This window comes from Prunus avium, chromosome 5 (assembly GCF_965620075.1).
Source record: "Prunus avium chromosome 5, drPruAviu1.hap1.1, whole genome shotgun sequence".
In the NCBI taxonomy this organism is placed as follows: domain Eukaryota; kingdom Viridiplantae; phylum Streptophyta; class Magnoliopsida; order Rosales; family Rosaceae; genus Prunus; species Prunus avium.
In genome coordinates, this window is record NC_142288.1 from 15843807 (window position 1) to 15870975 (window position 27169).

General features: G+C 37.4%; 3 protein-coding genes across 5 annotated transcripts; 2 read left to right on the plus strand and 1 right to left on the minus strand.

Moving 5' to 3' along the window:
* On the plus strand, nt 1–2537 carry LOC110768369 (protein NLP6-like). Of its 2 annotated transcripts, XM_021972098.2 has the most exons (4): nt 1–337; nt 1207–1778; nt 1971–2018; nt 2121–2535. In XM_021972098.2, exons 1-4 carry the CDS (start codon nt 145–147, stop codon nt 2142–2144), a joined length of 837 nt encoding a protein of 278 aa, XP_021827790.2. In that variant the 5' UTR covers nt 1–144; the 3' UTR covers nt 2145–2535. The 2 variants fall into 2 exon arrangements, with proteins under 2 accessions (XP_021827790.2, XP_088109728.1); XM_088253602.1 differs by having other exon boundaries at nt 1971–2537.
* Nucleotides 2538–14835: 12298 nt separating this feature from the next.
* LOC110768358 (cinnamoyl-CoA reductase-like SNL6) lies at nt 14836–18636 on the plus strand. The gene is made up of 4 exons (XM_021972085.2): nt 14836–15072; nt 15175–15329; nt 16886–17077; nt 18069–18636. The coding sequence occupies exons 1-4, from the start codon at nt 14934–14936 to the stop codon at nt 18501–18503; spliced, it is 921 nt and encodes a 306-aa protein (XP_021827777.1). The 5' UTR covers nt 14836–14933; the 3' UTR covers nt 18504–18636.
* A 733-nt stretch (nt 18637–19369) lies between these two features.
* Nucleotides 19370–26743, minus strand: LOC110768360 (uncharacterized). 2 transcript variants are annotated; one of them, XM_088253231.1, is made up of 9 exons: nt 26306–26743; nt 23116–25802; nt 21586–22903; nt 20839–21185; nt 20546–20749; nt 20049–20209; nt 19790–19881; nt 19608–19710; nt 19370–19498 (listed from the first exon to the last, which is right to left on the minus strand). In XM_088253231.1, exons 1-8 carry the CDS (start codon nt 26478–26480, stop codon nt 19664–19666), a joined length of 5031 nt encoding a protein of 1676 aa, XP_088109357.1. In that variant the 5' UTR covers nt 26481–26743; the 3' UTR covers nt 19370–19498; nt 19608–19663. The 2 variants fall into 2 exon arrangements, with proteins under 2 accessions (XP_088109357.1, XP_021827779.2); XM_021972087.2 differs by having other exon boundaries at nt 19578–19710.
* Nucleotides 26744–27169: the final 426 nt, after the last annotated feature.

The following is a 27169-nucleotide window of genomic DNA, read 5'->3' on the forward strand; positions in this document are numbered from 1 at the left end:
ATCTTTCTTCCTAGAGAGACAACTTTCCCGCAAAACGAAAGAAAAATAACTGCTTTCCCAGAAAATGGTCGAGCCAGAACAGGAAAGCCAAACTCAAGCCATTCCTAGTCAAAGAACATAGTGGACGACAGAGAAGCTGCGCTCATGGAGTTTGATGCTTTTTGGCCGTTGGATCCGATTCATTTTCCTTCTAAGCCCACGTCCCCTCCTTTGTTCTCGTCCACTGACCAGCCCTGTTCTCCTTTATGGGGTTTTCCTGATGGTGATGCTGATAATGATGATAAGCTCGCTGGACAAGTTGATCAAGCTCTTTCTAACCGTCCTCAATTCAGTTCCTGTGAGTTTTTCATATCAGTGCAAGATCTAATGTAAGGAGATCAGATGGACTTACCATTGAATTTGGTTTTTCTGAATCAGAAATGTTTTAGAAGTTTGTATGTTCACTGTGATAATCATAGAACTCAGCTGAACAAATGCTTTCCCGGGCAGTGTTCGAAAAATCGGCCTAGGCGGTCGTGTCCTTTTTTTAATTTTTTTTTCTTTTCTGGGTCGATCAGTTTTCTCTGTTTTACCATTGAATTTGGTTTTTCTGAATCAGAAATGTTTTAGACGTTTGTATGTTCACTGTGATAATCATAGAACTCAGCTGAACAAATGCTTTCCTGGGCAGTGTTCGAAAAATCGGCCTAGGCGGCTAGGCGGTCGTGTCCTTTTTAATTTTAATTTTTTTATATAAATAGATTTATTTTCCTGACTTTAAACATTTATTTGGTATTGAGCAAATAATTGTACTCTTAGAATTAAACAACAAAATAGTTAAGGGTCAAAAAGTGTTTCCTTTACTCGTTTCTCAATTCTCTGCAACTAAAGAGTATACCCTATTATACTGAAAATGTTGCATTTTTACATTCCTGCTGGGCCAGGAATTGAATTCGGAGACCTTGGTTCCTCTGAAATGAGTTCTCCTTGTTCATTAATCTTTGTTTAATTCTATCTGGTCTGAATATTCTTAGAATTTGAAGTCAACCATCTAAAAAATAAAAAGTTTATGGAAACTTTTGTCTTTTTGGCCTGAAATTCCTAGGAACTGAAAACACATTTCGTTGGCTTAACATATTGCTTCAGTTAGCATTTTGCAGTTGTTGAGTAGCAGTCAGGAGGTTCACTCATTTGAGTTTTCTCTCATATAAAATCACAAAAATGCAGGTATTCCTGATCCGGGAAGGGAAATACCAAGAGAGAATGAGGACAGAAGAATGCTTACATCCCCCTTTTTGGGACTGGAACCTGTTGAGAATCCTAATGCTTATTGCTTAATTAAAGAGAAGATCACTCAAGCTCTGAGACAGCTCAAGGAATTGACTGACCAACAATTTCTAGCTCAGTTTTGGGCACTGGTGAAGAATGGGGGTCGGTATGTGCTCTCAACTTCAGGGCAACCCTTTGTTCTTGATCCTCATACTAATGGACTTCATCAGTATAGGATGGCTTCTCTGATGTATATGTTTTCTGTGGATGGAGAGAGTGATGGAATGGTTGGGCTCCCTGGCCGTGTTTTCCGGCAAAAATTGCCAGAATGGACCCCAAATGTTCAGTACTACTCCATCAAAGAGTATCCACGGCTTGGTCATGCTCAGCATTACAATGTTCAGGGAACCTTAGCTTTGCCCGTGTTTGAACCCTCTGGACGGTCCTGTGTTGGTGTTCTTGAGCTCATAATGACTTCTCCGAAGATCAGCTATGCTTCTGAGGTTGATAAAGTTTGCAAAGCACTTGAGGTTGGTTTATTATTTTATTTTCTGAGCATATATTAGTATTACATATTGTGTCATGCTCTTATTTAAACAAGCTTAGTGTACTTATTTTTTAAATTGATGGCTTTTGTTTTCATTTGAATACTAATACGGTTATATGAGTGAGCTTCAAACATGAAGAGGTTTGTCAGTGAAACATTTTCATTTCTCCTGCAGGCAGTAAGTCTGAAAAGTTCAGATATATTGGATCACACGAGCATGCAGGTGAGCTGCAATTACAATGTGTGCCTAATTTGGTATTCTTTTGGAACACAAGAAAGTAAATATGGATTTCTTCTATCATTTTCTCCTCCTCCATTCTCACAGATATATGCTTGGCACTTCTTGTAACAAGATTCAAATATGCAATGAAGGTCGCCAAACTGCTTTGACTGAAATCTTGGAGATACTGACAGTGGTGCGTGAAACTCACAAATTACCGCTTGCTCAGATATATGCACGGCTATACTCTTTAAAATAAATAAATAAATAAATTGGGCCGCCTAGGTGCTGTGTGGGTCCTTTTCAATAAAATAAATAGTATAGCCGCGTGCCTATACTCTTTAAATATCTAATGGGTGCCTTTTTTCTCTTTTTTTTTTTTATAAATTTTTTGTCCCTGATTTTCCTTTGTCGATAAGGCTAGTCTAGAGCATTATCCATTACATTTAGGCCATTCCCAAGGTATAGCTATTGTCCCCTTTTGATTTCTTACTTTTCCAAAGTTTTTATCCGTATAAAGAATTTAGCATTTTCCCATTTAATATTCGTATTATACACATATGTACGTATTTTTCAATAATACTTTCTTTTTTCATATACGTCTTAAAGACTTGGTATAATGAAAGCAAATGTATAATACACGTATTGTACACGTACGCAAGTATTTTAATGATTATTTAATATCAAAGAACAAAAAACAAAGTTCACAAAATAATTCAAAACAATTAATTACTATTTACCAAGTAATTTACAAAATCAGTAAAATATTTAAATATTCACTAAATAAATAATAATTAAAATCTAATCTATATATATAAAGCAAAAGGCAGAGAATGGTGAAATATTCAAAATACTAGAAAATGTCCTTGGTTAATTCAAACATTAAGAATTGAAATTATTAATTAAATGAGGATAATATGGTAAATTCACATTTTTCATATTAAAAAAATAAAATTAAAAACAAAATCAGATAATAGGTCCTACTTTTATGGAACATAACTACCCATGTTATCTTTTCTTAATTTTAAAAATAAATAAAGGCTTTTTATCACAAATGGTCCCTGACGTTTGCGAAATTATCACATTTCGTCCCTAACGTTTTTTTGTGACACTAATGGTCCATAAAGTTACCATCTACACATCAAAATGGTCCTTGTCGTTAGCTTCCGTCAAATTTTCTGTTAAGTTACTGACGTGGCACGTGTGTAGAGCCCACACATCCAATAGTATAAAGCCATGTGGCTTTAAATAAAATAAAATATATTTTAAATATTTTAAAACTTAAATCCATAAAAAAGAAAAAGAAAAATACTTGCCCCTGCATTCTCACTCTGCCTGCGCGCTTCCCCCCTCGCAGACCCACCTCTTGCCTCTCTCTCCCTACTCTTCCTCCTCTTCCTCCTCTTTCTCTCTTCCTCCTCTTTCTCTCTCTCCCTCTCCCTCTCCCTATCCCATATGATTATGTGCAGGCACGGAGCCACTCTTCAGCTCCAAGTAACTCCAGCATTTCATAAAAACTTTACACTAAACTTATGTAATTGCTGGAAAAATATGAAAAAATCTACATTATTGGCCCCACAAAAAATGATGTGGAATCACGTCTAGAACATGTAAATGAAATTACCCATAATCCACGACCTTATATAAACCAGTTCTTTCACTTAGCCAAAGAGATGCATTTTTGGTTTAATTGGAGGGTCAAAAAATCAATATAGAATAGTGGGTTATATTTCAGAAACTAATGGCAGGGACCATTTTGATGTGTAGAGGGTAACCTTAAGGACCATTAGTGTCACAAAAAAACGTTAGGGACGAAATGTGATAATTTCGCAAACGTTAGAGACCATTTGTGATAAAAAGCCATAAATAAATAAATAAATAAAAACCAATTCGCACATGCGTGAGCATGTGCCAAGGGGCAAGTAACTAATTAAAGAAATTTAAAAAAGGCTAAGGTATTACTGACTTACATGCATAAAATTAAAGAAGTTGGCCAAAAAACAAAAGTATAGAAACTAATTTTATATTTTTTAAATTTAAAAATAACAAATTTAAAAAAAAAAAAAAGAAGTAAAACAACCTCTCCCGACGAAATTTCATCGACATAGGTCTACGCCGGCAATATTTGCATGATTAGACCTCTCATGACGAAATTCACCTATGCCGATGAACTTCGTCAGGAGAAAACTAATCCGGCAAACGGTTGCCGGCATAGACTTGTGCCAACGAAATTTAGTCAGGAGAGGTTTTAAAAAAATAAATAAATAAAAACTTAGTATCTTTAGGTCAATATATATATTTATAAATTTTCTTTTCAGTAATTAAATAAATCTTAGCCTGATTTAATTACTTTCATTAGTAATTATGTTCTAACTATCATTTCTCTAGTGAATAATTAGTATTAAATATTTTAATTAACGTCATAAATGATATTACTTAATAAATAGTATTTAGTTTTAAAAAATTTTGAATTTAATAAAATTCTTAAATACTAATTATTCAATAATTAAAAAATAATTAAAACATAAGTAATAATTAAAGTAATTAAAAAAGAGAAATTCAGGTTATGGTATTTATAGAGTATAGCCGCGCGGCTGTACCTTTAAAATATTCTATTTGTAGCGTATAGCCCGGCAGCTATACTCTTTAAAATAAATAAATAAATTGGGCCGCCTAGGTGCTGTGCGAGTCCTTTTAAATAAAATAAATAGTATAGACGCGCGCCTATACTCTTCAAATATCTAATGGGTGCCTTTTTTTTCTTTTTTCTTTTAATTTTTTCTCCCTGATTTTCCTTTGTCGATAAGACTAGTCTAAAGCATTATCCATTACGTTTAAGATTTTTTACTTTTCCGGAGTTATTACCCATATAAAGAATTTAGCATTTTCCCATTTCATACTCGTATTATACACGTACATACATATTTTTCAATAGTATTTCTATTTTCCATATACATCTTAAAGACTCGGTATAATGAAAGCAAATGTATAATACACGTATTGTACAAGTACACACATATTTTAATGATTATTAACACCAGAGCACAAAATAATTCAAAACAATTAATTACTATTTACCAAGTAATTTATGAAATTAGTAAAATATTTAAATATTCACTAAAGAAATAATAATTAAAATATAATAACTAATTAAAGTAATTTAAAAAAGGCTAAGGTATTACTTAATTACATGTATTAAATTAAGGAAGTTGGCCAAAAAACAAAAGTAAAAAAACTAATTTTATATTTGCCGGATTAGGTTTCTCCCGACGAAAATGCGTCGCCACATGTAAATTTCGTCGGGAGATTTCTAATCCGGCAAATATTTGCCGGCATAGACCTTTGCTGACGAACTTTCATCAGGACAGGTTTTCTTTCTTTTTTAAAATATTTAAAATATATAAAATTAGTTTATTTGCTATACAGTACAAGTAGAGTATTTTAAAAGTACAGCCGCACAACTGTACTCTATAAATAGAAATTTTAACCGTATAGGCGCGCGACTATACCTTAAATTTTATAAATAACTTAAATAAAAGAAAAGGAAAAACCGAGTATAGCCGGTCGGCTACACTATTTTTTTTATAATAAAAAAAAGGACAAGACTAGAGCGCTACGTGTCAAAAAAAGTACGGTCAGTTACTAAAAAGAAATATTAATTAACTCCTTATATTTAAAGCATATGTTTAAGGAACAAATGAAAAAATATATATATATTAACCAAGTTGAAGCTAGAAGATTGATTGCTCATGAAGAAAACTTATCCCATCTAATCCCCACAAAATTGTAGGATAGCAACACTTTCTAATTAATCCCTCCTAATCCCCCCAAAATGGAAAATCATTCACATCTACCTTCATTTCCTCCTTCACAATACCTTAGATTTAGTGACTATTATCCAATCCAATCCGAAGTGAGCAATCTTGAGCTGGAATTGGTGGAGTTGGTAAAGGGTGGAGTTGTCGTCGTTGTCGTTCGTTTAGGAGAGAGCGAAGAGAGAAGGGAATTTCGAGGGGATGTGCATGGTGGATTTAGTCTAGACATTTCCAAGTACATACCTTTTTCTCACAATTCTCTGGTTTGTTTATCACGTTATTTGGATTTTAATTTATGAGTAGAATCGAAGGTTGTTCTTTTCGACTTATGATTTTATTTCTCGTCTTACTGTCTCCTAAATGAGGGGATAGATTGTCCAGTTTCTATTGCCAACAACCCCTTTGATCCCGTCACACAAAACCTTAGAGTCAATTTCAAAAGGCACACAATCAAATTTCATTAGTTTTGTTAACACCAGAGCATGGAGAGCAACCAAGGCCTCAGCCATCAGCACTGAACTACTTCTTGTCGGAATAGCCATACCACCTCGCAATAAGCCATTTGAGCCTCTTGCCACCACTCCTAAGCCAACCTTGTGGGAAGACCAATCCCATGCTGCATCAAAATTAACTTCAATCCAGCCACTTCTGGGAGGGAGCCAAAAACAATCATTAGCTTCGCCCACCACAAAGGTAGATGGTCTGGTTGGTTGTGTGAACTATGGATATTAAACAGTTAGTGAGTTAGGTGTGCAAAGCACGTGAGTGGTTAGTAGTGAGGAAGTTAGATAGCTGGATTGGTTAGACGGTTAAGCCTTGCTTAACAGGTATAAAGTGTAACAGTGCTGTAGCAAAACAGATTAAGCAATATAGAAATCAAGATTGCAATTTCTCTCTGTCTATCTTTCTCTCTTCTTCTTCATTCCTCTTTCTCATACTTCTCTGAGAATATTAGTTAACATGGTATCAGAGCCCTCAGTGGCTTTCACCTAATCACTCCATCCTTTCTGCGCTTTCTCTGTCTTTCAAGTCGATCCTTGCCTCGTTTTCTTTGATCTTCTTCTCTGTTCTCTCTATTTTCTCCTTCAATTTCACTTCTAGGTTTTTCTCTCTGCTTCATCATGGCTTCTTCTTCCTCCATCAAGATTGATGGCCTGCTCAGTATGGTTACCATTCGTCTCTGTGACAACAATTTCTTAAAGTGGAGTTTTCAATTGGAGTCTGTGTTGCAAGGGTATGAGCTTTTTTGGGCATTTCGATGGCTCTATCGTTCAGCCACCAAAATTTGCAATCTTGGACGAAGAGGGTGTTACATCTCAAGTAACAGCAGGTTACAAGGAATGGCTGAAGACTGACAAGGCCCTTCTCAATTTGCTCATCGCCACTCTATCGGATGAAGCTTTGGAATATGTCATTGGGACCAAGACGGCTCGAGATGCTTGGCTCAATTTGGTGGATCGCTATGCCTCAGTTTCACGAGCTTGCATTAATCACTTGAAGATTGAGCTCCAAACTGCTCAAAAGGGGGGAGATTCTATTGAAAGATTTCTGCTTCGTTTAAAGCATGTTCGAGATCAACTTGCTCAAGCCGGTGTGAAGGTCTCAGATGACAATTTCATGGTTGCTACCCTCAATGGTCTACCTCCTGAATATGATATGATCAAGACTGTCTTGATTGCAAGGGATTCCTCCATTTCTTTGAAGGATTTCATAGCTCAACTGCTCGCGGCTGAACAAACTGCTGAAGCACGAATCTTGACCCACTCTGCCATGCTAACCTCTCACCATCCTTCATCTGGGTATCATTCTTTGGCGTCTTCTTCCACTGGGTATGCTCCTATGTCGCCTTCTCTGTCTAATGGTACAGGTATACTTTCGACCCCTCCTGGTTCAACAGTTGCTTTTTATGCTTCTAATGCTCATAACCGATATCCTGGTCCACGTGGGGTGTCTGGTTCGAGTGGTGCTCCGATGTATAATGGGTCTAATGGCTTTGGTAGAGGAAAGTATTCTAATGGGGGTTTTGGTAAACCAGTATCTACATCTTCTCCGATGTCTGGCTCCCAGGTCTCTGGCTCCAAGTTAGGTTCTAACTCCTTTCATAAGAGCAACATTGTCCCTGAATGTCAGATTTGCTGCAAGCTGGCCATACTGCTGTCAACTGCTATTTTAGGCATGATGCCTCTTCTGCTCAGGGCTCTGCACAAGTGGTTGAATGCCAGATATGTGGCAAGAGGGGTCATGGAGCTATCGATTGTTTCCAGAGATCCAATTACTCCAATCAAGGGCAACCTCCATCTTTCAAGCTCTCAGCGATGACTGCACAGAGCTCTTATATGCCTAATCAGGTCTGGATTGCAGACAACGGCGCATCTCATCACATGATCGCAAATGTTTCATCTTTGCATCAGGTTACTCCATGTGACTCTGCAGAACAGGTTACAGTGGGAAGTGGCGAAGGTTTGGAAATTTAGAATATTGGCACTACATCTCTTTCTTGCAACTCTTCTTCTTTACATATGCCTTTTGTTTTTCATGTGCCTAAACTGTCTGCAAACCTCTTATCTATTAATCAGTTGTGCAAGGACAATCAATGTATTATATGCTTTGATGCTTCCAGTTTTTATATACAGGACAAGCGAACCAAGACCATTCTACTCAGAGGCCTGAGCCGTAATGGTATCTACCCGATCCCCTGTACATTGTCTCAGCCTTCACTGCCTAAGGCAGTGGCTTTGCTTGGACAAAAGGTTAGTTCCTGAAATTGGTACTTAGGTGACGAGGGGTAAATTAAATGACACTCAAATAAAAAGCACAACAAACTTCACACACTTTAGACCTTGACCAATACTCAGACATGAATAATTACAACCAAGAACATACACAGAGCATATCAATATGTACCTGCAAGCCTAGAGAATTACTAGTGACAACCTAGGCACTCAGAAGGACCCGTCAATCTAGGCATCCCCTGTGCTAGCAACAACTATGGTGAAAGTGTGTGAAAGCATCATAATCAAGTAAATATCAAACAGCAGATAATGATGACTAGTCAACCACCAAGAACACAAACCCAGAAAAATTACAGATATGCAAACCAGATTTTGTTCACCCAGAAACCCACCAGTGGGAAAAACTGGAGGTCATCAACCGACCAGGCAATCCACTAAGTAGAAAAAGATTCTTACAAAGGAATACAAGCAAGCTCAAGCAAAACCTAGATCTATTTAGGAAGATGAGCTATACCTCCTTTGTGCAATCTTCTTCTCCAACTTAGCAAAGCTTGAAGCTCAGTTCTTCATGGCAATGGCAACTCCTTCTTCAGCTCGTTCATCCCATGGCACTAGCTTGCAAGCTCCAACTCAAACCGAAACCAAAATTTGGATTCAAAGGAGAATGACCAATTTCTTCAAGAAACCATACTCTTGAAGAAATCAATCTTGAATCTGACCTAGATATAAATGAGAGAGTGTTTTAATTAGCTAGATGCAGATTTTCATTTTTCAAATGCAGTTTTCAAAAAGAAACAATTTGGAAAACTCAAAGATGAAAAATATGAAGATGGCTCTTGAGGAAGAAGCAAAAGTTTCCAAAGAAACTTTCCAAAACTTGGCTACAAAAGTGACGGCTACCAAAAGAATAATTGGTTTCCTTTTACACCAAAATTCCTAGGTTAGAATCGTACAATGACAGCTGGGAATTTTGCAGAATAAGACAAAAACATATGTGTAGGATCCAGCTGGAACAGTGAGCTGGAATTCCTACTGAGGTAGAGGTTGACTAGTCATAATCTTCAGAAGTTGGAAAATGCAATGTAATGCAATGCAAAATTTACCTTTGTCAATTTGCTTGAACCTCCATAGGATAGTTGATAGTTAAGAACACCTAGAGAAGCTATTCTTAATCTAAACTTGAGCTTGATAAAAACAATAAAAATCCTATTACAAAATTGTCAAGGGAAGCCAAAAGAAATACTCAAAATTCATACATTAACAGTTCCTCTTTATGGCATCGAAGACTTGGTCATCCTGCCAATGCCGTCGTCAAAATGATGCTCAAGAATTCACAGTTAGGGTCTTTAAGTGATGATTCAAGTGTGATTTGTTCTTCTTGCCTTCATGGGAAAATGCACAAGCTGCCTTTCACAGAGACACATGTTAAAACTAGGATTCCTTTTTCTAGAATCCATAGTGATGTATGGGGTCCTTCCCACTTCAAGTCTCTAGATGGCTATAGGTACTTTGTATCATTTCTAGATGAATGTACAGGTTACTTGTGGCTTTTTCCACTATTCAATAAATCATAAGTTTTCTCTAAGTTTCTGCATTTCACTGCTTATGTTGAGAATCAGTTTAAGGCATCTATTCAGTGCTTACAAAGTGATAGGGGTGGCGAATATATTAACCACCTGTTTTCTCAATTTCTGTCATGAAAAGGTATTCTCCATCAGGTGTCTTGTCCATAGCAAAATGGGATGGCCGAAAGAAAGAATAGGCATGTTATCGAAACAACTATTACTCTTTTGACTGAAGCATCATTACTAGGGAAGTTTTGGTTTCATGTTACTGCTCATGCCGCGTATTTAATAAATAGAATGCCTAGTTCTATTTTGGATAATGAAGCTTCATATTTTCGATTATTTGGTAAGGATCCTACTCTTCACTCCTTGAGAGTTTTTGGTACAGCTTTATATCCATATCTTCGCCAGTACAATGTGCACAAGCTACAACCTTGAACTGCTCAGTGTGTGTTTTTAGGATATGCCACAGGATATAAAGGGGTTATTGGCTACAATTGTGCTATTGGAAAATGAGTGATCTCTAGGCATGTAATTCATGACGAGTCTATCTATCCGTATGTGCCCTCCACTACTCCTAAGCAGTCGTCTGTTGTGAATACATCTCCATCTCCTATTATAATTTCTCTACCTTCTCAATCCCATCAAGATTCACAGCCTGCAGTTAATGATGTATCTGAAGATGAAGTTCCCTTAAGCTCTAGCTCCGTTCTAGCTCAAGCTATTCCTAGCAATGCTTCCATGTCCTCTGCGTCTTCCTCATCAAAGTCTGCGAATTATCAGCCGGGATTTAGTGATCAACAATTACAAGTGATACTATCTTCTGAAGCACCTTCCTCTCTTCCCCCTTCTCCTACTCCAGAACCAGTCAACACTCATGCTATGCAAACCAGATCCAAGTCTGGTATCGTTCAACCAAAACAGTTTCAAGAGTATCAAGGCTATTTCACCTGTTTAACAGCAAGTGTTGAGCTAGATGAACCTTGTAGCTATAGAGTGGCTTCTTACTCAGCTGAATGGAGGTAAGCGATGCAGGAAGAAATAGATGCCCTTCAGTTACAAGGTACTTGGAGTTTGGTGCCTAATCCTGGCAACAAGAATATTGTTGGAAGTAAATGGCTGTATAAAATAAAGAAGAGCCAAGGTTCCCACAAGCATTCAACACACTGCATTGATCTTTTGGCTCTGACCATATCCTAGTCCACTTATTCTCAATCTCAAGCCACCTCCAAAACTGTATATTCCCCGTAAAATCTATCACCAATCTTGTATCATTGTATTCTCTCAGTGGCAGAATTGCTATTTGCTTATAAGAAGAAGAGTTCCCACTTGTATGTGTGAAAATGCTGCTGGAGTTTATTTTTTTTAAATAACTCTGGCTGAAATTTAATAATAAGTAAGCAACTGCTGGAGGCATTTCATCTGAGATACCAATTGCTGGTTCTTGACTTTTCCAGTAAATAATCGATTTCAATTTTGTGATCATATACTGATTTTGGTTGTCTAGTTTGAAGGTGAAGTTTCCAATTCCTGGGTCGTCTTCACCTCTCCATGAAGTCAATTCCATGTTTTTATCCATTATCATCCCAGGAATGAATGTATCAGTTGGACTTTTAAAGCTCTGCCACAAAATATTATTCACTGCCAACCGATCGTTACCATCACTTAACACCAGGTTCCCAGAATCCATGAGCTTATGCCTAACGTTCTCAACTGAACTAATATGGCACCACCATCTTGGTTTGCCTTGATGAAACAAACACACAGGTTTTGAAGGGAAGTTGAAGCCCCTATATTTACAAGGACCCTAAAGCCATATTTTGAGTGAAGATCTCCATAAGGTACAAATTCGTAACGATATACCAGCAGATGATGTAGATGTTTGAGCTTCAGGATTTCAGTAACCAGAGAATGCTTCATATCTAAAGTCTCAAAAAATTGTCAATGCCCTCAATTTCAGCCCCGAGGCTATGGCCAACCAAATCCCACTCATCAATCCTGCGCTTGTCTTTGGTAGCCAAAACACCACTGACTGCTACAATTGCAAGGGGCAGCCCCTCGCACTTTCTTAAAATATAATTACTGATCCCCTCTAAATGAAGAAGAGTTAGAAGAATTATGGGCCTGTCAAAGAAAATATTGGGTTTAAAGTTGAAAAGCAAGGACCGACCCAAATCGAAATGGACCCCAAAATATTGTGTCAAGTTTGTAATTCATATTTTGGGCCTATTGCAATTCTATCGTTTCCTTTTTCAATTTTCTAATAAAAAAATTGCATGTTACATTTTCCACTATAGTGATTTAACTTAAAATCTCATATCACTCCACCAAAAAAAAAAAACTCAAAATATCATACGGCATGTGGGTTGTTTATTGGTTGATGTCATTTATGTGAAATTACAAAATCTTTTTTTGGTTTTAGTATTTTCATTGTGATTAAGATTTTCGAATACGACGATTAGATTCGTTACACATCAAAATTGTAGTTTTTATGTTGAATACATAGTTAAGGTTATTTCTTAACTAAATTTATGCTTATAAGTCGTTTATTTAGATTTTACTGTTAGTTTATTTTAATTTTTGTTTATAAGAGCATTCACAATCACGCTCTCTATTTTTTAGTTAAAATTTAGCTAAAAACATATAAAATTTAATTTAGGAGTCCTCTATAAAATTTAAACCCCAATCATGCTCTCTAGTTTAGAGAGTCATAAATGCTATAACTCTTTTTTAATTGGTCCACCCCTATTAAAAAATAATATAAAAAATAGGGAGTATGATTGGAGTCCTTTCTCTCTCCTCAGATTTAAGAGCTCCTAGAGATCTATCTATTTTAGGAGGTGAATAGGGAGTATAGTTGGAGTTGTATTTCTCCAATTCTTCCCTAAAATTTGTCTAAAAAAATGATTTAATGAACCCATTATAAATGCTCTAAGTTGTTAATTCTTAATAAAGTTTCCGACTCATCACTATATATATGGACATGTTTTCTTCCTCTCTCTGCTATCCCAATGCTTTAATTTTGATTGTTGGGATGTTGGTTGTCCTCGTAGTTTCGTGCTTTAATTTTTTTTTTTTGTCTGAACCATGAGGTGGTCCTGGATGGACCCCATTTCGTGCTTTAATTTGAGTATACTCAAAAAGAACAAAAAAAATTATTGTGTCGATTGTAAGTGTTATGACATCAAATTTGCCAGACAGAAGAAGAAGGCAAATGCCAAACGTTTCTTCTGATGGCGTTAGGGGTGTGAGACCTAAATTGGTCAATCGGTGGACCCCAAAATTTAAAAAACAAAACAAAAAAACGTCCATCACTTTATATCCTAACTGCATGGGACCCAAACTCCCCAAAGAGGCGAAACACATAACTCCTCACCTAGAGAAAAGTTTGTCTACATCCGTTTTACGATGGGTGTCTTACACTTGGTATATCCTCGTGTAAATGACGTTGCAAAAATAATAAGTAAAAAAAATTATATACACTCGTTTTATTGACGGGTGTCTCATTCTTGATAGAAGAATGCTAGCAACCTTTTATCTTGCATTTCTGTTCTTGTTTTTCTCATTCACTTTATGTTACGTTTGTTTCAATCGTATATCGATTCGATCTATGTAATACAAAGTATTAATATTTTGTTTAGGTTTTTGAACACATTAAATACATAGATTTATATATGAATGGAATACACATAACATAAACTGAATAAGAAACATAAGAACGAAAAGGCAAAAGTGAAATGTAACTAGCATTCCTCTACTAGAGATACTTGAGATATTATACGAATGACATATGAGCTATATGTGAGCCAACAGAGTTTAGTTCAGGAAAAAAGGGCATTGATTTGCACACAAATAGTCTCAAGTTCGAATCTCTAATAGTGTGTGTATGAGAAATCTCTCCTCCTTGTAGTTTAGCTAATGCTAGTATTAACAAATTTTTTTTTAGAGATGATAATAAATCAATGAATTAAAGAAATAAATACAGCTATTGTTGTAGCACGTAGCTGGGCTTGAGTTGAGTAGGTATGTGAATGTCTGGTGTGTGAAATATAATGGCGTCACATGTTCCCACCAAACTCCATATATACATTTATTATGTGACCAAATTAACTCTTCCCCTCATAACAGCAACTACCTCCCAACTATCCTCTGTTCTCCACGCTCTTTGAATGCCAGCCACCCGTCTCTCTCCCTCCTTCCATTCTGGCCCTTCTACTTCTCTATCTAAACCTGCCCTACTTTTTTTCAACGCAATAAATTCATTCTGATCATAATCATTCATTACTACCAAGAGTTTCACTAGATAATGACCATCAATAATTCATCAATCTACTGAATATAACAGCTTTTCTCCTTGTTAGGATGATCAAAACCTTCACGTGTAGAGATGTTCGCATAATCCTCTTAGTCCGAGTCCATATTTATATTTCTTTACTTAAAATATCAAATATCAAGCGAACACTCTCTTGATAGGTATGTGTATTTTTTGGGCACACCTTTGGTTGCAATATCATAAATGATAAGTGAGGATGAAGTTAAAGGTTTCAAATTAGAGCTCTAATGCCGTATTAGACGAGATATATAAAAGGTTAAATACTCAAATATGAGCTAATAACGTATTTATAATTTTCTTCTAGAGTATTTGCCCCATCTTAATTGAATTTGGGTAACGTGTGGGACAACTTGTCCTATATATAGCTCATCGCTCCCTCTCTCAATAATCAAAAACTTGCAACCCCACTGGTCTTGCCAGCTCCTTCTTTAAACCCAAAAAAACTTCTCTCCCTCTCTCTCTCTCTCTCAAAAATGGCACCAGCATCGGACTCTTTCAACCAGACCTCCAACACAGTCTGTGTAATGGATGCATCAGGCCACGTAGGCACCACCCTCACAGAGCGCCTGCTGCAAAGGGGTTACACAGTCCATGCTGCCCTTCAGAGCCATGGTGGGTTTTAATCAAAATCTCTTTTCTTTATTGGTTTGGGGGTGAATTATTCTTATCATTTTCTGTTTCTTAATTGGTTTGGGGGTGTTTGAATATACTTAGGTGAATCGCGGTTGGGTGAGCTTTCTTGTGACAGAAAGAAGCTCAAAGTATTCAATTTAGACCCATTTGACTACCAGAGCATACTTGATGCTCTCAAAGGCTGCTCTGGCTTGTTCTATGCATTTGAGCCTCCACAAGACCAACCCAACTATGATGTATGTTCCATTCTTCCCATCCATCTTCTGCACTTTTCATTTTTATTTGAGTTTAATTTTGTGATTTTCTCACCCAAAAAAAAAGAAGTTGCAAGGGCTTGTAGCTCAATGGTTAAGTGCAATTTACCCCGCACTTGAGGTCTTACGATTCGATTCCCCTCCCCCAGTATCGCTTGTATAAAAATAAAACTGCAACTGTGGAAGTTTTTTTTGTTTTGATAAGGCAACTGTTGAAGTTGGGATGATTATGTAATGAAGGAAGGGTAAAGTATACAACATGAACTTCAAACATTTTTTTAATAAAAAATTAAAAGGAAATTTAATGATGTGAACTGATGCACTCAACCTTTCTCTGATTGGAGATTCAATTTTCATGCACTTTCAATGGTGACTAGAGGAGCAACGTTCCTTTACGTCAAGTAAACTCAAATCACTCTAGTTTAATTTGCTCACTGAGTTGCTTGTCAATTCCTATTTCAATCTCTTGCTTCCTTTTGAGGGCCGACAGTCATTTCAGTTATTACTGGAATTTTTTAATTTTTTTTTGGAGTAGTGAATATAAATAAATAAGTGATTGCTTGTTGAGGGCTAAAAGTACTCGTTTTTTTACGCAGAAAATATTAAAAGTGCTTATGAATCAAGAAAAGCATCTGGATTTTTAATAAACATTTCGAGCTCGTTTGGGAGTGATTCTGGATAGGCCAGAATCACTTATAGGAAGAAGCATCTCCCATGTGCTTCTTCATAAAACTGATTATTAGCCTCTCCAAAATCACTCTCAAAGGAGCCCGAAAAGTGCTTAAGAACTTAAGCAGTCCTAAAGGGCCCCAAAATTAGTTTAATAAATTAATTTTTTTCTCTTTTAATACAAGCGTTATTGGGGAGGGAGAAGTTGTCGAAATAAGGGTGTTGTATTTGGATTTGGATTTGGATTTGACAGTGAATTTAGATTCGTGAAAAAGAACTATGAGAACATTACATGCGAATATTATAAAGTAGATTTGAAATTATAACTTAGATGTAACTCAATCCACATGCATGTATGATCTCCATGTGCTTCTGCTTCTTCTAATGCAAATATAAAAATTATGTATTGTCAATAGTTCAATCAAGGTCTGTTTAACTATATAATAATAATAATAATTAAGTATTTAGATTCAAAATCAGTCATTTCAAATGGGACCTAGTTTTATTTTTATTCAGTAAGTTTAGGAACCACTTGGAATACACTTTTCTAATTGCACGATTTAGCAACCACTTGGAATTTGTTCTTTGTTTTTTCTTATTGTAATGGGGTAGACAATTTGATTAGATATGAGCAGTTGAATTATATAATTTTAGAAAGATGACATGCTACTTAGCTGTGTAATAGCAGTTTTACTGATATTTCAGACCGAAAAAATCTATTCCCGTTACATGAGAGTTTCTCTCGTTTCAAACGCCTTTTTGTCATTTCCTCTTAAATTATTTCATTAATAAGTTGAAATTTTGCATCATGTGTTTATATAGTTTTAAAAATTTTGATCATTTTATTGAGATTTGATGGTGACGTGTAGGAATACATGGCAGACGTAGAGGTGAGAGCAGCACACAATGTGCTAGAAGCATGTGCAAGAACAGAAACCATGGACAAGGTTGTGTTCACATCTTCAGCCACCGCAGTGGTTTGGAGAAACGACCGTAAATCAATGGCTCTGGAGTTGGATGAACGACACTGGACTGATGTCAATTTCTGTCGCAATTTCAAGGTATAAATTTCCAACTAGTCAACTGGGTGTGTTTATTTATTATCACGTAGGGTCTTACTTCAACAAGACTTTTTGGTGCTTGTGGCCCAAAAACCAGTAACAACTTGGACAAAGTGTATGGTGCCAAGCCAAGGAGAAAAACTTATATATCACGTCACAGGGATAGTACTGCGTTGCTATCTCCAAACCAATCACATTCTGTTACTTGTAAAAGTTATCACGAGTGGTGGAGTGTGGCTGGTCCCTCGATATAGAAGTTTTTCGTTGATGCCGGGGCTTTCATGTCCCCACACCTTAAGTAGTAGTAGTTACAGATTGTGCTGATTAAGTAGTTAGGTTAGGAGGAATGTGATCCTCTTAACAACGCATGGAGACCTAAAATCTGCTCCAACACTTGCTAACAGTTGGTTTGTTGGTGTGGAATTTAGTAACTTTGAACTTTACCGTTTGTTGGTGTGAATTCTTAATAATGATATGGCAGAGCTTCATGATGTTGGTCTGGCGACCATAGACTCCTGAGTTTGCATATAAACTATATTTTAGTTTTTTTTATTCTTTTTTTCACAAAATATTAAAATATATATATATGATGAAATTGTACTTTTTTATTCTTTTTTTGACAATTTCAGTCCTATGGTTTTCTAAGACGGAAATCTTATGTCGCTCTAACGTGGCAGCACGACACGAGATGTGGGCTGAGATTGAAAATTGAAACTACAGAAACAAAAGTAGAAAATTACTCAAACTATAATATGACTTTTAGAAAAGCTATATATAATGGCTCCCTCCAGTAAAATATTTAGATCCCTAACCCTTATGAAAGCTTTCTGGCCCCATCTGGTGAGCAAAGCTGGCATATATTTCCCTTGTGTCCAAAAGTGACCTCGAAATTATTAGATTTCCTCTTTACTTCTGGGTCTACTTGATGTTGGCTAAAACATAATGAAATACTAAATTAAATCTAACCCTTGCATGTTTTGTTCTTGAACAGTTGTGGCATGCCCTATCAAAAACCCTAGCAGAGAAGACAGCATGGGCATTAGCAATGGACAGGAGCTTGAATATGGTGTCTGTGAATGCAGGGTTGTTGATGGGTCCTGATCTGTCCATCACTAACCCCTATTTGAAAGGAGCGGCTGAGATGTATGAAGATGGCGTGTTGGTGACCGTCGATGTAGATTTCTTGGTGGATGCTCACATTTGCGTCTTCGAAGATGTCTCATCCTACGGTCGATATTTGTGCTTCAACAACATCATCAATCGGTCTGAAGATGCTGTAGAGCTGGCTAGAAAGTTGACCCCTTCTGCCCCCTCACATCCCAAAAGCCAAGATCAAGATGATATGATGATCATTCAACAGCGGATTAGCAACAAGAAATTGAATAAACTAATGGTGGATTTCAAGAGTAAATCCCAAGAATGTTGATGATGATGTTGGCAATTAGAAGGCGCATGTCATTAAGAATTTCAAAATAATGATTTTTCGTGTATATTTAATATATATAATAGTATAATGGCTAATTGTTAGTAATATCTAATTTGATTTCCTTCTTTTTGAAGCTCGGAGGTTTTCAGTAGTGCTTTGGACAATCGGCCATGGACGACTGTGTGAGCATAGGCGCGGGCGGTTGTCTTTAGCATTTTTCGAAATTTTTGTAGTTGCATTATTATTTCAGAAATCAACCAAAGCACCCTGTTCGGTAATGTTTTCAGAGAATGTTTTCTTAGAATATTTTCAGAGAATGAAAACAAGAAAACGAATTTGCATTTTCAGGAAATAAAAATGCGTTTGGTAGATTAATTAGAAAACATCTTCAGAAAACAAAAACAATGAAAATGTGTCTGGTAGTAGTACAATTTGAAATAATAATATGTGAGTTATTTTTATGAAAACATTTCCCATGAGAATGAAAACAACTTTTTTCTGTTTTCTACAAGTACACATGAACTTGTTTTCATTTTATAAAAACATTCTCAATGTTTTTTGTTTTTGGGCCACCGAACAAGTTTTTGCCTCATTTTTGTTCTATGAAAATGAAAACAACTCCTTAAAACGTTACCAAACGGGCCTGGCCATAGAATACAAAGTTTCAAATTGCTTTGTAAGTTGTAATTATGGCTATCATATTAATTTTCTCCATGTGGGAGTCATTGTTAGAGTTCAAATATTAATTTAAAGAGGTCCCAGTGGGTACTTTATCCCCTGGGATTTTAGGTCGCTAGTTAAATAAATCTAGGATTAATGTTAAAGAACTCCTACACATCGCTTTAACTGTTAAAATAATGTAAGTGTTGACCAAAGTATCCATGATGTTAGCTCAATAACAGTTACAAGAGAATCCTATACATCGCAACAATTCTACAAGTTTCAGCTACAAATTTGCTGGGAGGGATCGCCTGCTCTAATAGTCTTTTGAAAACCTGCCACAAACAAGCATTCCTTAAATTTACAAGATACATTATTAAAATTCAAGATTATTTCTCTTTGAAAAATACTTACGGTAACATGCAGACAGAGTGCAACTGTTACCTCTTCTTCACCAAAAGCTGTTCGACTAGTTGAGCGAAGAATACATTGAATAGAGTTTAGCGCATTCCATTGTAGTTTAGCTTATGCTTCCGAGGCAAGAGAACTACAAACGAGCATAACTTGGATATTTAGGCAAAGCAATAGCTAGCTACTAAGATAATGACATTGCACCATAAAAGTACCTTCAGATATGCTGCAAAAGCTTTCTCGGGGGAAGATCGCCCCAGGGTCTGCTCTATTCCGGCAAGAGACAGCCAGAGCCAGGCAATTTTTACTGTTGAGAACAAGATACAACTAATTAATGAGTTTTAGAGGCGCATTACCAGAGTTGGCAGTTTCAAAGGGTACACAATGTATTCCCTTCATCAAGGTGATTGCAGAACTCTATAATTTGAAGACCGTATTTCACCTAAAACGAAAGAGAAAAATTGAAAAGCATACCTTGACCATGATGGAACAAATTTACTATTTAGCATAGCATCGTCATCTTCTTCGTTTTCATCATCTGATTGTTTGTATGGAGAGATTTCATATGACTGTTCTGGACGTGTATTGGCAGCAGAATTCCCATTGTCTATTGCTTTGTCTAAATTGCTCGGTACCTTAAAAATCACATGAAGTATCAGCATGAAGCTGTAAGACAAAGTAATGTACATGAAATATGCAGCCATTTATGTGCAAGAAAACTTTCTAAAGGTGGCTCAGGTTGGAGTTTACAATAAGCTGTTAGTAGTTACCCTCCAGCCTGCAGCAAAAGCTCAGAAATTCTCTTTCACATAGGCCTCCGTAGTATGAACTATGCAAGTAAAACCACTCAACATATGAATAAATGTTATTTCAGAGGAAGGAATAGGTTTAATTGTCTCGTGTGCTGTACAATATGCAAGTAAATCCTAAGATAAGTGAATATCAATTCTTAAGAAGTCATTAGCATTTACCTCTGCGTTATATCCAAAATTACTCAAGGCCAAACTGTGTTCTTCATGTATAATACTCTCTCTTCTGGCATTACTTGTTGAAACCCTGGAAGTCCTAGGCTCAGTCTCTGAAATGTTCCTGAAAGTGTCATATTCCCTTTCTTCCTCCATTGACTTATGCGCTGTTTCATCCTTGGATTCCTTACTCTCATGTCCTCTTCCATCCTATATAAGACAGTCCAATACTGAATGTGATTTCTAAAATAGCACAAAGATAGACTTAATAAAATGTGAAATGGCATGAAGAATCATACAATGGCCTGGTACTTCATTTCTTTATCTTCTTTTTCTGCAGGTAACTTGTCTTCATGTTCTCTCTGCTGTCTCCGTGCTTCAACACGCTTTCTTTTTCTTTCCTTCTCCTTCCTATCTTCCTCTTCCCTTTGTCTCTTCTTTGTCGCCATATCAGCATCTTTTTTCTTCCTCTCTTCTTCTTTCTGTTTCTTTTGCAGCTCTAACTGCCTCATATTCGCTTGCTCCTTTCTTGACCGCTCAAGCTTCAAGGCTTCCTTCTTCATCTTACGCTCATTCTCTTTCTTTTGTGCAAGATGCTTTGCAGTTTCGGCAGCCTCCAGGGCCTTCACTTTGATGTCCCTCTTCCCTACAAGAAAGCACAAGAAGCTCCAAATACTGAATCAAATCATCGGAGAACAAAAAGAAACAAAGAAAAGAAAAAGATTCCAAAATCTTCACGGGACATTCACAATGATACAATCAAACAACAGATGAATCATTGTCAAGCTCCTACCGACATGATGAGTTTACCAATAAAATACTTTATTACTGAATGATCCCAGACATGCAAAACTTATTTACAGCTCCGAACATAACACTCCTCGATTCAGTAAAAACAAAATGATCATCCATACTGTAGTCCAGTTTCCACACACCGTTATGATCCACACTCTAAATACACTCATATGGAATATGTACATGTAATGCAATTCCAAAGTTCTAGAATTGACGATTCTTCATGATTAAAATTACTAGTAAGAAATTACCTGTTACAACAGCAGCTGATTGTTTCTGTTGAACAAGAGGAATGAAGGAAGTCATACTCGACACAATATTGTTACGCTTAGGCTCCCGCTCTAACAAACTTGGACCGCCTTTTCTCAAGCTGGATTTTCCAGACAATTTTGGTTTACGAAGTGATCCAGTGGTCCTCTTAATATCATTTGTTCCCCGTGATATGCTCAGGTTCTCCTTGTTGTTATATCTTCTCTTGATGCTGTTTTGGATTCCATGCTTCAGTTTGAAGCTCTTATGAGTCCCCGTTAAGCTGAATTCAGTGTTTACTGAATCTAGACTAAGTCTATTGGCATGCAGTTCAGCTTTCAAAACTGATGCAGGAGGGTTTGAAATTTCAGTAATGTCAGCAAGTGGTACTCTTTGTATTGAGCTATTTAATACTTCTGAAACAATGCCATCTCGGGAAGTATCAGCTACCTCATCTAAATTCTCATTTTCTTCACTAATGCAGGGAAGCTCTGGATTTAAGCTCCCTCGCTTCCCTGAGCTGCTAGTGCTTGAACCAGTTCTATCCCAGAGTTTCCCAACTGGCGATATGTAAGGCTTCTTAATGTCCCAACCAGATTGACCACAACGATTTGGTAGGCAATCAGAATAGGACCTTCCATTAAACGCCTGGCCAACTTCCTCACTCAAGCAACTATGACCATCCTTTAATGGCTTGACAGCATCATTCATAGGCAAGCCGGTCCTCATATCCACACCGCCCTCTAGAAGCCCAGTTGGAACAGACTTGTAGAGATTTGGAATTTTGTGCAACTTATATGAAGCTGAAGAGCATGCTACTGGAGTTTGCATGCAAACAGATTTGCAAAGCTGCTCCAAAATGCTGGCATGTTCAAATGTAGTGCTCGGAAGGTTGCACTCATCAAAGTTAATATCCTCTTGAGCAATGCTTGTTGGTTCGTCATCTGTTTCTAAAACGAACCCCTCAAGCTCAGGCTTTGTATCATCACTACCAATCAAATCCAAGGATTGGCCACGTGGAGAACCAACTGAAAAATATGAAAATTTTCTGGTTCCCCCAAGATCAAATCTCTTTTCCTGCAGGGCTCTTCCAGCGCAAGTCCAATTTTCAACATTTCCTAGTGTAAGATTATCCTCAAGAGGAAGAGAAACATGGTTCCCTTCTATGCATGGACTTCCTGTATCAACAATCAAACAATCTTGAGACTGGCCAGCACCCTGCTTCATCAAACTTGAGAGAAGTGATGCTTCCAATTCTTCATGCATAAAAGTGAAAGGTGCATTCCCACTTCTGTCCCCCTCTCCCAGGCTGATTTCACCCTGTGAAACACAATCTTATTAGAACAGATTAAATAACAGCAGACAAGCAACCTGACCAATATAAGAGAGAACAAGTAAACAGAAAATCCCAAATAAAACAAGACTGCTAAATAGGATAGCAAAGATATAAGGGAAGTAGCTTAGCTGAGAGAGAGAGAGAGAGAGAGAGAGAGAGAGAGAGAGAGATCAATGCATAACAGAAAATTGAGTACCTCTTTCATATGTGCTTTAGGTGAAGATTCAGACCTCTCTATCATTTGGTGATCCTCATTTTGATGTGATTCTTCAACTGGACTTCTACTGACAATTGATTTCACAACATCCTCCGGAGAAATTGAAAGGCCCTGAGATTCTAGTATGGCCTTTGGACTATGCGCTACACTTCCCAAGTTTCCACAAATAGAATCTCTATTGAAAGTGTGAAAAACCTTTTCTATCAAGTCTCGTGAAGAAGACAGGTGCTCAATCTTTCTTCGTTTATGCTGAGGCCATGAACCCTCCATAGAAGAGCTAAGACTTCTTCCCTTGGATTTCTCTGCAATCCGGCATTCAGTTGATTTGGTATAACCTACATCTACCTTATCACCAATACTCCACATTTCATAGTTTGGAGAAATCTGTGACCGTATAATCGGCTGAGGCAAGTTACCCTTCATCTCATCCGTGGAAGCAGCACAAGGATTCTCAACTGCAAGATTCTTTGCATCCGGGATTCTAAAAGAACCAAGTTCGGACACCATAGTAAAATCAGAATCTGTTGATACTGTAGGATTACCAACGGCATGAGAATCCAGTGCACTCTCTTCTGTGACCAATTCAGTTGGTTTTGCAGCATTAACATTAGACAGGCTTTCAACCAAACTTTCCTGGGCTACTTGCAAGCCAGTTGGATTATCTATCAAAAAGGATTTCTGAACTTTGCCACTTTCTAGCAAAGTATTAGCAACTCCATCCTTATGAGCATTGGATGTCTCTTTTACTGATGAGGCAGCATTTTCATTCGAGGCACTTCCAGATTTATGCAACTGCTCTTCTGGGGCTTCGGATAAACTATTCTGGAGCTCCTTTCCTCTGACAGAAACTTCCCGATCCCCCAGAAAACTCATCTCCAGTGGTGTGTTACAATTGTCTTGGTAATTGACAGTTATTCCTTCGGCCAGTATATCTTCAGCATGCATCAAGGAAAGAGAACTTTTTTCTGACGACCTGCCCTGCATTCCCTTCTTAAGAGCAGGAGTAGAAATTCCATTCAAACAGGACTCTTCCACGTCATCAAAATTAAGTTGCTTGGGATTCACAAACGCATAATCAGCGGGCTGCCTTGAGTGTAAAACTTCTCCTCCAACTCTAAGCCCATTACCATCCAAGTTAGATCCAGAATGAATAGGATTAGCTTCAATACATCCATCAGGATCAATTTCAGTTTTTCCAACACTTGCAACTTCAACAAATTCACTGGTTTGTGTACAAGGTACCTCTTGTACCATAGTACTGAACACATCCTGATGCCTGATACCTGCAAGCCCATGAGTCAGGTTTTCTGGAAAATGCTTGTTTGAAGCAGCAGATCTGGACTGTGTACCCCTGTGACCCAAAACCTGGGAATTGACAAGTTTTGACATTTCTTCTGTCGCACAATTAATTTCTGTGCATGTATTTCTACCAGCGTAGTGATCTGCAACAGTTTCCTTGTCTGAAGAATCTATTGAATTCACTGCACATAGGTCTAGATCCCTTTGAATTGGAATAGACCTTCCAGTAGATATTTGAGTTCTCTGTGCAGCATGAGACTTGTTCGATGCAGCAGACATTGACTGGTTAATTCTTTGACCAGATATGTTGCTGCTGGTATCTTTTGCTACAATTCTTTGACCAGACATGTTGGAGCTGGCACCTTTTGCTATTCTTTCAACACTACGCACAACTTGTGACCCAGTACTTCTGGAGACAAACTCCAAAGAACAATTATCCTTACTTGAATGTTTTTCCCCATTTACTGCACTTAAATCTAGATTAACACATGTATCAGGAGGCTTGACTAAGTTCATTTCATCAACATGGTCAGATTGTAGGAAAGATATCGCACACCCAATAATCCCACCAGCACAACCATTAACATTGTTCTTAACCTGTGAACTGCTTTTATTGGCACTGTTGCGAATTGCCAGAGCTCTTTGTCTGGATTTGGATCTTTGAACTCTAGCCAGTGATAGAGCTGGGTCATGATAAGTGTTTGAGGTTTTTGCATCCCCCTGACCTTCAGGAGAAGTAACACTTGGATCCTCTTCTCTCTGATCTTGAGGAACACCATTGGAGGAATCTCCTGCATTACTAATGGGGCACTCTGGCAAAATTGTAACCTCATCTCCTGCACCTCTAGCTGGTGATAGAGCTGGGTCATGGTAAATGTCTGACATTCTTGCACCCCTCTGATCTTCTGGAGATGTAACACTCGGATCCTCTTCTCTCTGATCTTGAGGAACACCATCAGAGGAACAACGAGCGTTACTAATGAGGCACTTCGGAAAAATAGATACCTCATCTCCTGCACCTGTAACCGGTGATAGAGCTGGGTCGTGGTAAATGTCTGAGATCCTTGCATCCTTCTGATCTTCTGGAGATGTAACACTAGGATCCTCTTCTCTCTGGTCTTGAGGAACGCCATTGGAGGCACACCCAGCATTACTTACAGGGCAGTGTGGCAAAATCAAAACCTCCTCTCCTGCACCAAAACCTCTGCCAAAACCATGAAGTTCAGTGCACAAACCATTTGGTAGCTCCCCATTGTGAGCTGTAGGAACTGGCTTGTCAAACACAGGGCAATGGCTATCGGTAAAATGGATCACAGGCTGTGCGCAAGGGAGTGGAACTCCTGAAATCAGCTCTTGTTTGTTCAACACTGTAATGAACAAATCAAAAGATTCTTAAGCCATTGGCATAACATAAGGGCAAGGACATTGCTTACATACAGCAAGTATACAATATACATACAGTATACAGATGTGTGTGTGTTAGTTCAGGCCGTGCAACTGAAATTCCCTTTTCACTGAAGCCATTCTGAGATACTTGTCATGACCAGTTGATGTATCCTTCAAATTACAAATAATATCCTGAATTACAAACTTTCTTGGAAACCAAACAGAGAACTAAGAAATCCTTGTGGTTCGAATTATACTAATACATAATGCAATATTAAAAACCTAGGATTCATTTGTTTCATCATCTAAAAACTTAATTGCTACTAAAATCAAAACAACACAGAAACTATTTCAGTCTAAAGCAACAAAATTAACAATGTTATTAAAAAGATGCCTTCCAAAACCACGCAATTCGAAGTGAAAATGACAAGAGTTGTAGAGAAATTATGAAAATGGAAATGAAGGTAGGGAAAGTAGTACGCACCATGATTGGGGTCGGAGGAGGAGGAGGACAAAAGCCACGGAGGAGGGGCAATTCCGTCAATAAGGCATTTGGAGGCGAGGTGTTGCTCGAAGAGGTAGGCCTGGTGCTTGGCTTGGTTGACGATCCATTTCTTCCTCTCGAAGATTTGCACCAACAGCTTCTCTGTCGTCGGCATTTTCACACTTGAACCATGGATTTCGATTCACTTAGTTACAGAGAAAGAGAGAGAGAAAGAGAACGTCTCCTTGGTCCCGCTGAAGCAAGAAGGGCTCGACGAGTAAGTTTCAAGGTGGGAGAGTTGAGAGAAAAAAGGCACTGCCGGTTCAGATGTTGGGAAAGCTGAGGCGAGGAGGAGGGTCTGAAGACTCAGTCGCAGGCGCAGGGTCTGTATGGGTTTTGGTTTTTGTTTGCGTTTAGGCTGTTTTTTTGGCTGGCGGGGGAGAGGGAGATTTGATTTTGTTTTTTTAAATCTTTTTCCAACTTCTAAAGCTTGAATAATAAAACAAGGAGAATTCCAAAAAAAGAAAAAAAGAAAAAAAGAAAAAAGGGAGAAGTAATTTTTTTTTTCATTCTTTTTCTTTTCAAGTTTCAAAAATATAAACCCGATATTTTGAAGTATTAGTATTTTTACATCGGAAATCTTCCTGTCAAAGATTTTATATTAAGGATTAGTTAAACACTTTTAATCTCATTAATCACATGTATAGTATAGTACATATTAAAATGTTTAACTCACTAACACATCTAATGAACGAATGAGTTTAAACATTACTAGCCTCTTGGCCAATTGGGTTTTTGTTGTTGTTATTTTTAATTCTTATCTATTAATTAGTTAAATATATAAATATATAAAAAGATAAAAAG